General features: G+C 45.0%; 1 protein-coding gene across 4 annotated transcripts in view; it reads right to left on the bottom strand.

Annotated features, from left to right (window-relative positions):
- The window catches only part of APLP2 (amyloid beta precursor like protein 2), a 61,023-nt gene extending 53,764 nt beyond the window's left edge, over positions 1 to 7,259 (bottom strand). For 3 of the 4 annotated variants that reach the window (XM_065937410.1, XM_065937411.1, XM_065937412.1), the window contains exon 1: positions 7,059 to 7,259. In XM_065937410.1, the coding sequence (XP_065793482.1) occupies positions 7,059 to 7,163 (105 nt within the window). In that variant the 5' untranslated portion in view covers positions 7,164 to 7,259. The remainder of the gene's footprint in view (positions 1 to 7,058) is intronic. The other variant, XM_065937413.1, reaches the window with a different exon arrangement.
- Between the last annotated feature and the right edge of the window lie 6,482 nt (positions 7,260 to 13,741).

The raw sequence follows: 13,741 nt of genomic DNA, 5'->3' as shown, positions 1-13,741 counted from the left end.
CAAAAGTACCCATCATAACTTTTAAAAAAGTAAAACTGATAAATTAGACATTAAAATGAAGAACCTCTAAAGACATGATGAAGAAGAGGGTAAAAAGGCAAGTAGCAGAAGGGGCAGTGTTATCTCAATAACCTCTGGAGACATTCCAAATGTCCATCAACAGCAAAACAAATTGTGGTTTCTTCACAGACAGGATACTACACAGCTGTGCAGACAGACGAACCACAGCCACAGTCAGGAATCCAAATGATCCTCGCAAACACGTCCTATGAAAGCAGCCAGAAACTCAGGAAAACATACTGAGGGGTTCCATTTACTTAAAGACTAGAAAGCAAGAAAGGCTAAATTACAGTGTTTAGGGATGAATGCCTGGATAGTAAAACTATAAAGAAGAAAAGCAAGACATAATCACCATGAAGGTCAGGCTAACAGTTACTAGGGGCAATGGGAATGGGAATGCTCTATTTCTGGACCTTGGCTGTGGTTACACAAGCATCTGTTTTATGAAAATACACTGAGTTATACTTTTTTTTCCCCTTTGTGTATTTAAGTTGTAAAAAGCTCAAAAAGACTCCAGGCTTTACATGTGGGTGTGCAGGGCTGTGATGGGGCCATAGCACCTTTCACAGGCACCAGTCTGTCCTTACTTCCATTTCAAATACCCTAGCATTCTTACCTTCTAAAATTCTCTAAAGCACTCCAACAATTTGCACTCTGCACTGATCTCTGAAAGCCTGGGATCCAAAGAGATGAAAGGGTTCTCTCTCAGCACGGGAACATGAATGGGAATGCTGAATTCCCAACTCAAGATAAGAGTTACTTCCAGAAAGGAAGATTAATGGGATGGGGGTTCAAAGAAGGCCTATTATAATGCTTTACTTCTCTATCCATAGTGTTTTAGTTCTTTAAAAAAAAAAAAAGTTAAAGCAAAGATGGGAAGTGCTAAAATTTAACAAAACTGGGTGGTGGATAAGTGGATACGAGTACCTTTTACATACTTACCATGCTATGCTGGTAATATTCCTAATGAAAGGGAATAAAAGGTACTACACTCTTTACAATTACTGGCTCATTTCTTTCTCCATGTAAAAGTTCTGCGTGAGTCTAGGTTAAGTCATACTTAGCCTTCCAGAGACAATATATAAAAATCTGAAAATGTTTATGCTCTTCATCACCCACATTAAAATCCATGTTTTCTTCCTCTCTAGGCTAAATATCTCCCTTATAAATTTTCAGGTACTTCTCCATTCAGCCATTCTGTTCTGGATGGCAACATCCTAATAAGCCATGGGAGAGCCTTCTTCGTTGTCTCAATTCCACCAGCAAACTTTTAACTCACAGGTAACTTGCTGCTACTGCTAAATCACTTTAGTCGTGTCCGACTCTGTGTGACCTCACAGACGGCAGCCCACCAGGCTCCCCCGTCCCTGAGATTCTCCAGGCAAGAACACTGGAGTGGGTTTAGGTAAGAGCAAATGCACTCTTTTCCTTTCCAGCCAGACCAGTCGTATGTAGCAGATGTTGAGCTGTTATCTATCCAACATGCACAGCTCTCTTTCCCATCAGAACCCAGTGTGCAGTCTAAGCCTATCACAGCTCCACCACCACGAATCACCCATTTCTGCTTCAGCTGGAAGCACCTGATTTCATTCAGCCCAGTTGATGAGCTCTGAGAAAAACCCCATGATCCCCTGGATGTCACCACAACAGAGCCTGTGCTCTGAAACTGCAACACCCTTCTGCCACCCCAAGAAGTGCCAGGCTGAGGAAGGCAGAGCAGAAAGGCTGTGGCGGGGCTGTTCAATTAACCCACACCACAGGTGCCCACTCCAAATGATGACTGACTTTTTCTGGACCACAATCTTATTCTAGTCGTATGGGTTACTGTGTTAGCCTCTTCCTAATAGTTTGTTTCCCAACAAGGCCAGTGATTGGAAATCTGGTCCCAATAACCTTTTCCCTTCCAAAGAATCCCATACACTGATTTTGATAAGATGGTGGTCTTATCAAGACCATAGGTGGTCAGAGTTTCTTTCCTTAAATTTTTGTATCAGAATACAAAGACAAAACAAGCTTACTATTGTAAAAAAAAAAAAAGAGAGAGAGAACTTGCACATTATACAGAAAAGCATTAGTTTTTTTTTAATCCATGGAAAATGTAAAACAGCAAGGTCTGCTTTAATTACAACCTTCAAAGAAAACCACTGTTAGCAGTTTGGCAATACGTGGATTCATGATACAGTACCTATGAAATTAGTTCCTTTTAAAGAAAATATGCATCAGATTTCCTGATGGTAGAGAAAATAGGTAAACAAGAGTGGAAAAAAAAAGAAATCTGCAACCCAAATAGAAATGCCATGAAACACCCTGATATAGAAGGGGCAACTTAATAGGACAGACCAGTTCTCGCCCTGGCCTTGCTGGCCTCTCCTGACTCCTTGTTTCAGGTGTGGATGAGAAGACCTACTTTACCAGACTTTTGGGGACTTATGTAAGATGCTGTATCCACAGGAGTTCTATAGTCTCTTTGTTTGCTGCAGTTTGTTTTTCTCCACCTGCACATGAGAACCCCCTGGGGAGCCCATGACAATGAGATTTCCAGATGTCCTCAAGGAGAATCTCTGGGGGTGGGGCCTGAAAGTCACAGGCAAGTGCGCTTTGCAGGGGAAAAGGCATGAGGCATATCTGGTTTTATTACTGCACTGTTTAGCCTCTAACACAGAACCTGGTAACAGTGTTCAACAAACATTAGTGGGATGGATAACAAATGAAGAGCTGTATTTTAAAAACAGATTTGTTACGTTGCAAAAGCTTCCATGAAGAAAAGCTTCCATGATGCTTATGTAAGAAAATGTCTCTCGGCAAAAAGCAGTTATTAGCTGTACTTGATACAGAGAACTGGAACTCATTTCTATTTCGTTCACTTTCCATCTTAGACCATAAATCAAGGTGCACTATACTAAATTTAATTAAGAGTCAAGGTAATCTAGTTTACCTCACTAAAAAAACAACTCATGAGAATTGGATTATGGGCGATTTCCAACTCTCAAATGGCCTCCCTCCACAGGCTCTACAACCACTGTTCAAAAATTTATCCCTTTTTAATCACACAGAAAACTATTTTCTTTCAGTAGTTCATTTTAGGACAATTCAAAATACTAATTGTTAGGTATCAGCTTTAATAAGCAATCTGTCTGTCACTTTAATAAAAATGTATGTGCCTGGTAGCCACAGGAGGCTAGACACCACCAACACATTCACAGTGAAATTTCCACGGACAACACAAAGATCTCAGGTTATTTTTCATTTTATTCTTCAAATGCATTTAAAATTTCTACAATGAATATGCACTCCCTAAGTAATTTTTCTTGTAATTTTAAACAGAAAATGCAAAAGCCCAATAATTTAGTAAGAGTAATATAATTGAGGAATCCTGAAAGGTTTTCAAGTTTTTATTTTCCAGAGTCAAAGCAATATCAGGTAAGCTTAAGATATTATATTTGGAAAAAAATTAACCCTTCACGTACTACTACCAAGAATTCTAAAGCTCTTTAACTTAAAAAATAAAAAGTTTTCAAATTCTATGAAGGACATTATTGGTTCTGCTGGCAAAAAGGAATACAGAGAGTAGATTTGATCAAAGTATTATATCAAAGTTAAATTTCTTTAAGCTCATAACCAACAGGTTATGCAGGACACAGTCCTTGGTTCTCAGGTTCTTAGGAAATACATTTGGAAGTTTTCAGGGGTAGAGGGGCAAGATGTATGCAATTTGCTCCCTTTGCTTGTTTGCAAAAGATACATAATTACACAAAGAATAACAACAAAACAAATGCTGAATAGGGAGAAATGTTAAACTGATGAATCTGGGCAGAGGGTATAAGAGTTGTTCCTACAATTTTTGCAATTTTTTGTAAGCCTGAAATTATTTCTAAATAGAAAATTGTAATTGAAAAAAGTTAAAAAAATACTGAAAGCCGTTAAGATCATACTGGACCAACTTTAAGCAAGGCTTTATTGTGAGGAAAAAAGAACACGTTTAAAAACTGTGCTAATAAAAACACTCATACAGTACCAACTTTAAAAAATAAATTAGCACCACCCAGGAGAAATAGGAGTCATATATGTTATATTTGAAACAGGTGAAACTAATTTTAATATAATTCACTTAGGCATTGTGTAAAATATCATCATCCAATGCAATCAATATGACAGTTACAAATCAGTTATTTTACATGGTTGTTCATAGCAAGTCTTCAAAATGTGGAGTGCATTTGGCACCTACAGATAATCTCGATTCACATGCTAAATTTCACAGGAAATATCTGACTTGCATTTACATTCATAAAATGTAGTTTTAAAAGTAGACTCATATAAAAAATAGTTTCCAATCACTGAACTGAATATTGTTTTTAAATGTAAATTAGCTAAAATTAAACAAAATGGAAAATTCATTTCTCAATCATTATAGCCACCACTGCAAGTGGCTACCCTGCGGGACAGCCCCACTTTAGATGATGAAGACAAACCCCATCAAAGAAGGATTTGCCAAAACTTAGCACATCACATTTATCAAAGGATTTTAACACAGTTATAATAAAATAAAAGCTGATGCTTCTATCAGAGGCATTGGTATTTGTCCAGGTCATAACCAGACATTGCCTCTACTATCACTTAAATACCAGCACAAAGCTTCTTGATATTCTGCCTCAGATGTCATACTATGAGTTTCCTGAATATTGGCTACCAAAGGGCCACTCATTTTAAAATATGGTGGAACGAACTAGAATTCTGGCTCTCAGAAGTCTCAGTGTCCACTGTACAGAGTGCAGGATTTCAGCACGAATACCACAAGGGAGCAGGCCCTCAAATGAACTTGTCTCGGATTTAACAGAGGAAGTGACCCTGAATACAGAGATTCTTTTTCTTTCCTTTTAAACAGGTGTATGAGATTAATTCAGTCAACACCAAGCAACACTCAAGATTTGCCAATCAATAATTCTGTGCCAAGCAATCTGATCAGGGATTTGGCTAGAATCCCTTTGGCTAATCTCAGTAAGGACCATCTCAAAGAGAATCCTGATTTAGGCCATTCTCATCTAAACCAAGGCTCAGGCAGTCCTTTGCCTGGAAGTTAGTAAACAAAATCAAATTATATATGTATGAAGGAAATTCTGCCTCTTGGACAAAAGAAAAAAACCATTTGAAAGATAATATAGGAAGGGTCGGCAAAAATACAGCTCCAAAGATGAGAAGATTCCTAAAACCGCATGCAAACACCATTTTAGGGAAATGTCTAATTCCTACTTTGTGTCCAGTCGGACTTTCCGATTGAACAATGATGTGGATAATAATCAAACTTAATCCACAACAGCTAATTCTGGTATTGTTCACTGCTCTTTCTCTGCAGGCATACAAGTGCGTGTTTAGACCTGAAAGGAAGATATTCTTGAAAACCGATGAACCCTTGATTGTGAACTCACTAGTGCCTGAAGTTACTCATACCTCTGGGAAGTGAGGAAAAAGAATGTGAACAATGGTTTGTGACATCCTGCCCTAAGAGTTAAATTCTATGTTCCAAACAAAAGCTTTTTCCTTTCCCTCCCAACGCACTCATCTAGAGTGCTTCCCTGCGATACCATATCGTAGATCACAGACAAAACTCTAACCACTGCGTGGAAACGAAAAGAATCCTAATCTAAAAGTATGCTTACATAAGCATTAACTATTTCTACTTGAAACTTCCTCCACCACCACCCCGTCCCCCGCCCCGAAGAATCAAAGCTTCAAGCAGGATGAATAGGACGTTTTAAGCTGTTCCACTGGAGGTTTGTTCTAGAGTCGACTGCTTCTAATCGTGGAAATATTTCCACTTTCTGCAGAAGAACACGTTCTAACTGTGGGTTTTTATTAGAAACTCTTCAGTCAATGCCTGTGTAATCAAATCCAGTCTCACTTCTCTCTGAAATTAGCCAACTCCGCAGAAAGCCATTGTAATTTGCAAAAGAGCGAAGAGGAGAAATAAACTACACCAGAAACACACATTCCAGTCCGACAGTTCAAGCACTATTTCGAGATGGCAAGTAAAAATAAAGCCCCACGTCTCCCTCGTGGACAGAAAGGTTTCTACAAGAGGCCAGGTCCAGGCCACAAGGCAGGGCCCCCTGACCCCAGCGAACCTTCCGGGCACGCAAGCACCGGACCACCGCCCGGCACAGACGCATGTGTCCGCGAGGTCGCCAGGTGCGGGGAAACTACTTACGCCGAAAAAGTACGATTCAACCAGAGTTTTTACAACGTATTCACGGGTACTGTCCCTGCTCGCTGAAACCCACCACAAAAGGGAACAACGCCGACAGCAGACAAGGGTTTCCCCTGGTTCATCAGACTCAGGCAACCGGATTGTATTTAACAATCCCTCCCGAAGGTCCGACGCCAGAGCCGGGATCCGGAGCGGGAGGCGCACAGGAAGCAGAGGGCGCACCCGCTGCGGGGAGCGGAGTCGCTCCCGTGCCGCCCGGGAGGCGCTATCCCGGCGCCCGCATCCCCGCGGCCCGGCCCACTCTCCAACAAAGGCCGCATCCGCCTCTCCTGGGTGGGAAGCCCGGGTGCGGCACGGGGGCCGGGTCAGCACGGCCGCCCCCGGAGCGAGCCCAGCCGCACCGGGTCCCGGGCTGCAGGGCGCACGGCAGAGGCTCGCGCGGTCCCGGGGGACGGCAGAGTGGGCGTCTGGGCTTCGCAGGGTCCGCAGAGGATGTGGCGGCGCCGCGGGCGGGATGGGGGCTGGGGCGGCCGAGGCGGCCCATTGCCCCCCGCAACCCCGATGCCTTTCATTTGGCCTCTGCGGCGGCGGAGACAGCCCGACCTCCAGCGCCAAGCACTGCGCCAAGCCGGGGCGGGCGGGGGAGGCGCTCCAGACCCGCCGCAGCGCCGGACCACCCCCACCGCCCAGCGCGCCGCGACCCCCTCCCGGCCCGGACCCCGCGGCCCGCTCGCCCGCAGGCCGCGCTCCCCCGCGGGCGCAGGATAAAGGGCTCGGGCGCTCGCCCGGTCCCCACCTCAATGTAGCCGGCCAGCGCCGCGGCGGGAGCTGTGAGCCCGAGCAGCAGCACGACCAGGAGTTTGCCCGTGGCCGCGGTGGCCGCGGTCCCGGTGGCCGCCATCCCTCGCCGGGTCGCTCTAGCGCTCGGCTCTCAAGCTCACACAGACGGACCCAGGAGCGTTCCCACCGTGACCCAGAAGCATCTGAAGCCTGTCCGCCGCCGCCCCTAGGGTTTTACACCGACCGGAACTGACTTCACAAAACCACACCCTCCATCTTCGGCGCCCAATGCCGACCCGCAGAGCCTCCGCAAAACACAGCCCCTCGTTCAGCCCAGACCCAATCAGGGGACGGAAGAGCTCGCCCCGCCCTCCGCTCCAGCCGCGCACCCCGCCCGGTCCCGCCCCCAGCTGCTGACGCCCCGCCCCGCCGGGCCCCGGCTGCTCCGGGACGCGGGGGTGTGCGCGGGGTTGGGGGGGCCCGGGCGCGGTGCGCTTAGGCGGGCAGCACCCTCCTGGTTAGCTGCCCGCACTGCGCCCTTCTGTTCTGCAGCCGCCCGACACCAGACACGCCCCGCTGCCCGCCCCTGCGGGCTATTTTCCAGATTCCTTTGGGTACCGCCCTCTTCGGGGTTCCGACAATGATTTTATGAAAAACAGGATTTTTTTTTTTTTTTTTTTTTAAGGAAAAACAGGATGAATTGTTCCGAGTCCAGGCAGGTTTACAGAAGGCCGTCCTCCCGGACAGAGGAAGGGCTGCAAGAGGCTGCGTTCCTCCGCCCCAACCCCCGCAGGGCGCGCCCCGTCCCTGCCCGCCGCTCGCCCAGAGCCGCTGTTTCCAAGCTCTCGACCGCTGGTCCTTAGGCCTCAGCCTTCCTCCTCCTTGCCGGCGGCCACTAGATCCCGGGATAGCTCCCTCCCACCGGAGGCCAGCGGTGCGAGGACCACGTTGACCTCAGAGCCCAGGTCCAGGCCTTCCTCCTGTGTTTCAGGGAAAGATCGTTTTTCTCTCTTGTTCGGTTGACGATCGCTAGCAAGAGACCTGCTTCTCTCTGCCTGCGTGCCCCGCTGCGCTTCCACTCCAGCTGGGAGACACCATACTACTCGGTTCACAGCGGGCACGGCCTCGCGGTGCTGGGGCACCGCCGGCTTTGTTTCCTGTCTGCAGCCGTGAGGTTTATGGACCAGCCTCTGCAGCGTCCTTGCTCGTTTCCAAATACATAGAGAGCGGGGTCTCTAACCACAGGAAAGACGGTAAAAGCGAAGAGACGGTGTCCAACCAGGAGAACGCCGGACTTTCCAGCCCCACTGCAGACGCGCCCGGTCCTGGACTTGAACAGGCTGTGCCCCATTCCCAAAGACAGCCCGCACCTTTCCATTACAGAGCCGTCTCGGTGCCTGCACTGTCCTCGCTCCCGTTACCTGTTGTAAACATCTTCCTTTTCGTCTGCTCGCCTCTGCTTCTCAACCCCCAGAGCCCTGTTCCCACTATGACACTTGCTACCCTTTGTTGTTTAGTCCCTCATTTGTGCCTCTCTGCCGCCCACGGACTGTAGCCCGCCAGGCTTCTCTGTCCATGGGATTCTCCAGGCAAGAAGCCTGGAGTGGGTAGCCATTTCCAACCCCAGGGGATCTTCACAACCCGGGATGGACCCTGTGTCTCCTGCCTTGGCAGGCGGGTTCTTTATCGTCTGAGCTACCAGGAAAGCCCACTTACTCCTCTGGTTCTTTCCAAAGCTCTCCTACCACTGACAAGACACGGGTAGATCACAGTCCTGGTCCCCTCATCCTGGACACGCGGCCTCATTTTTGTGCAGCATCATGGAAATCCATTCTGCGGGATTCTGGCCCTAGTTCAGCCTTCATCTGTTGGTATGGACCGAGGTGTATCCTCTCCAACATTCATCCTGCTGAGGCCTTGACCCCCCAAATGATGGTGTTTGGAGATGGAGCCTTTGGGAGGTAATTAGGGTTAGATGAGCTCATGAGCAGCCCTCAAGAAGGGATTAAAAGTGCAAAGTGTTTGTTCCTCAGTCCTATCTGACTCTTTGTGACCCCATGGAGTGTAACCCTGCAGAATTCTTGTCCATGGGATTCTCCAGGCAAGAATACTGGAGTGTGTTGCCATTCTCTTCTCCAGAGCATCTTCCCCACCCAGAGATCAAACCCCGGTCTTCTGCATTGCAGACAGATTCTTTACCATCTGAGCTGCCGGGGAAGCCCTGAAGAGGGGATTAGTGCCCTTCTAAGAAGAGAAAAGAGAGCTTGTTCCAAGCTCACCCACCTGCCCCCACCCCCCACGTGTGAGGGCCAGTGAGAAGGCCGGGAAGAGAGCCCTCATCATCAGAAAGCCAGGCTGGCCAGCATCATGCTCTTGCACTTCACAGCCTCCACAACTGTCAGAAAGATTTTCCTGCTGTTGAGCTACCCAGTCTGTGATACTATGTTCTGGCAGCCAGAGTCGCCTGGTGCAGCCCTGTAACTATGGACAAACCCTTCATCATGTGACTGTCTTTCCTCCCCTGTCAAGTGGGAATATTAAGAAGCTGTCTTAATTCACCAATTTGTGTGATTCAATGAAAAATGAATGTACAATAGTGAAAAGCATGAAGTACAAGTTTCTGTGAAAATATACACGGAAACAGTATCAAGTGACTGTGAAAGACCTAATTCTACCTTGGAGCCTTGGGTGAGTTCTACAGACCCTCTGAGACCTGTTTCCTTGCCCACAAAATTAGGGACTCATCTCAGAGATGCCTAAATTTCTATGACTCTAAATGCTAAGGGAAAAAGCAAGTGAAATTCCCTGAGTTCAAAGTTGTGGCCCCAGTATTCATGCTTTCAGGATTGTGTATTCAAGGATGAGCTTTAATATCATGGGATAGAAGGATTTGTAGAAAAATGACCTGGGGGAGTTTCTATCTAAAATTAGTTAGATCCTGGGGACTCCCCTGGTGGTCTAGTAGTTAAGACTCCATGCTTTCCATGCAGGGGATGTGGGTTCCATCCCTGGTCAGGAAATTGGGATCCCACATGAAAAAAATAAATAAACCCTTTAATTTATTTTAATAAATAAATAAATAAAATAAAATTAGTTAGGTCCTGAAAGAAGCTTATTTGCATTTTCAGGTCACTGAAGGATCATTAATAAAACTTTGTTGCCCTGTTCATCAATGTTCTTGACTTCAAAATGTTACTCTCCCCTAACTAAGTGACACTCATGGAAGCGTACCTGGTCTTGCAATTTTCAACTGATAATTTTTCACCCTAAATATGCTCATGTCAGTGACCAAGTCATGTGAAGGGCAACTGTTTTCACTTCATTACCCTGTTAACAAAAGGAAAAGGCCTAACATAACCTTCTGTTTCTTCTCTCTTCTTGAGAATCAGACTTCCTTCTAAAAGAGTTATCTTTCATCAACACTTAAGTTGTGTGCATTTCATTTTGGGGGGAAAAAGTGGTTTATGTCCCTAAATGTATCCTTATATGAGCAGAGCTCACTCATCCGTTTGACACATTTTCAGGTGAGGTAAATCTAGCTAGAGCGGTTGCTCCCAGATCAGGATGCTTTTCAAAAAATCAACGAAGAAGTTTTATAAAAAGACAAATTCCTAAACTCCTACCTCAGAAATTTTGAATCACTAAGGCTAACCTGACATAAGGGATTAAGATATTTTTTAAAGCTCTCCAGGGAATTCTAATCCACTAATGTTTGAGAGCTTGATTCTTGAACATCATGGATCAGTAAAACAAAATTTTTAAAATTGGAGTAGCATTTAAACTTATCAGTGTTTTCAGATATAGAGAACAGCCTTGTGGTTGCCAAGGGTGGGGGAGAGGTGGATTAGGAGTTTGGGATTAGCGGATGCAAACTATTAAATATAGAATGGATAAACAAGGTCCTACTGTATAGCCCGGGGAACTATATTCAATACCCTATGATAAACCATATTGGAAAAGAATATAAAAAATATATACATACATATAACGGAATCACTTTGCTGTACCGCAGAAACGAGCACACTGTTGTAAATCAACTATTTACAATTGCCAGTGTTTTAGTTTTCTAAATAAAACATTAAGACATGACCGAAGAATTGATGCTTTTGAACTATGGTGTTGGAGAAGACTCTTAAGAGTCCCTTGGACTGCAAGGAGATCAAACCAGTCCATCCTAAAGGAGATCAGTTCTGAATATTCACTGGAAGGACTGATGCTGAAGCTGAAGCTCCAATACTTTGGCCACCTGATGCAAAGAGCTGACTCATTTGAAAAGACCCTGATGCTGGGAAAGATTGGGGGCAGGAGGAGAAGGGGACAACAGAGGATGAGATGGTTGGATGGCATCACCGACTCAATGGACATGGGTTTGGGTAAACTACGGGAGTTGGTGACAGACAGGGAGGCCTGGCATGCTGCAGTTCATGGGGTCGCAAAGAGTCGGACACGACTGAGCGACTGAACTGAACTGATATCACCACTGTTTCATTAAAGAACACATAATAACAATAAAAACTAAGAATGGTCATAATTTTACAGTTTCAAAGATGGGTGCAATGTAAATTTTTAACAACTTACTACATTACTTTTTGTCATCACAAATCAGAATGGTGAATACTTTATAGTCGAATGGCCATGGTTTAACGCAGGTGTTTGAACATCGCAGTGTGGGCCATAAATATGAACTTGTTGTAAGCTTGGCCTTGGCTTGTAACTGGTAGCCTTTAAATATACAATATCCAGGAATTTCCCTGGTGGTCCAGTGGCTAAGACTCCTTGCCTCCAATGCCAGGGGCTCCAGCCTGGGCAGGCAACTAGATCCCACATACTGCAACTAAATAGTTTGCATGCTGCAACTAAATATTCCACGTGCCACAACTAGAAAATCCTGCATGCCGAAACTAAGACCTGGCACAGCCAAATAAATAAATATAAATAAATATTAAAGAAAAATGTTGTTCCTTTTTAAAATTTTATAAATAAATAAATAAGCCATACTCAGAATGCATCCTCTGACCCCCAAACCCACCCCACCATCCATGGCTAACTCGCTTCCACTAGAACCTGCTCACGGACGTTTCCTGCTCTTCCCCTTCTCCCCCAAGGCTGAGCTGACACACCTCCTCTGTGTTCCCCAAAACATTCGGCACATACCCCTGATACACTGTTGGTAAACTGAACATCAATCATTTCTTTTTCTTTGTTGTCTCTTTTATTACATCATGAAGGGAGGAGTCAGGTTGGGTTCATTTCTGTACCTCCACAAAGTGCTTGTACTTAATAGACGTTCAAAAAATATTTGTGGAGGGAACACAAAACTAAATAGCTTTACAATCTAGCAGAGAGGATAAAACCTGTGCATGCATAAGGATAGCACAAAGTGCAAAGTCATAAATGGCCCAAGAGAACTGTCTGTGTTCTTTAAGCAATAAATTGGAGGAAGAAGCTGGTTACATCTGGCTGAGGACATCAGGCAAAGATCATAGAGGATCTTATATCTGAGACTTCCTGTAATATACAAAGGATGCTCAGGAGAGTACAAAAAGCATGGAAGGAATAATGCAAGCAAAGACATGGCATTGAAAAAACATAAGTCATGTAAGAATATGTGAGTGGGGCTTCCCTGGTGGTCCAGCGGCTAGGACTCTGTGCTTCCAATGCAGGTTCAGTCCCTGGTTAGGGGACTAGATCCCACATGCAGCAACTGAAATATCTTGTGTGCTGAAACTAAGACTTGGTGCGTAAATGAGTAAATAAAAATAAATATTTTTTAAAAAGAATATGTGAGTATTTCACTTCATTGGAGTACATTAGAGCATTTGTAATAAATAGGAAATATAAGATGGTTGGTCAGGTTGCCTAAAAGATCCTGAGGAGCCATAGAAATCTCTATTATTTACAGAGAAGTCACTCTACAAATATGTAACTCAAGAGAAATTAGAGGGACTTCCCTGTGGTTGAGTGACTAAGACTGCACTCCCAATGCAGGGAGCCTGGGTTCGATCCCTGGTCAGGGAACTAGATCTCACATGCTACAACTAAGACCTGGCAGTCAAATAAATCACTAAATACTTCTTTACACACAAAGAGAAATTAGAAAGTTCCCCTGGTCTCTCATATTTCTTTCCTGCTTGGAAGACTTCCAGGTTCCCTTTGCCACTGAAGTTGAACAGCTTGGATCACTTCTCCCAGGGACCCTCTGTAAGAAGCAGAAAGGTTTAATTTTATGTGAGTTTCAGCTTCAGGCTTCCCAGGTGGCTCAGTGATAAAGAATCTGCCTGCCAATGCAAGAGACATGGGTTCAACCCCTGGGTCAGAAAGATCCCCTGGAGAAGGAAATGGCAACACACTCCAGTATTCTTGCCTGAAGAATCCCATGGACAGAGAGAGGAGCCTGGAGGGCTACAGTCCAGGGGTCATAAAGAGTTGGACACAGCTGAGCAACTGAGTGTGCAAGAGTTTCAGCTTCCTTTATACATGAAAATATTAAAATACCTATATTTTAATATTTTCATGTATAAAGCCTCTCTTACACTTTCTACTGGCCTAAATCAAAATAGGACTTGATTTTCAATCAAGTCAAATAAACAAAAATATCAAGTTACTTAAAAATCAATACAGGGCACCCAAATTTGATCATGCCAGAGCAGGGTCTAGACAGAAGAAAGAATCTGGCACTGGAGTTTTCATGCAAATATC

The sequence above is a fragment of the Muntiacus reevesi genome, chromosome 5 (genome assembly GCF_963930625.1).
Source record: "Muntiacus reevesi chromosome 5, mMunRee1.1, whole genome shotgun sequence".
NCBI lineage: Eukaryota > Metazoa > Chordata > Mammalia > Artiodactyla > Cervidae > Muntiacus > Muntiacus reevesi.
Note: the sequence above shows the minus strand (reverse complement) of the source record. Positions and strands in the feature narration are given on the sequence as shown.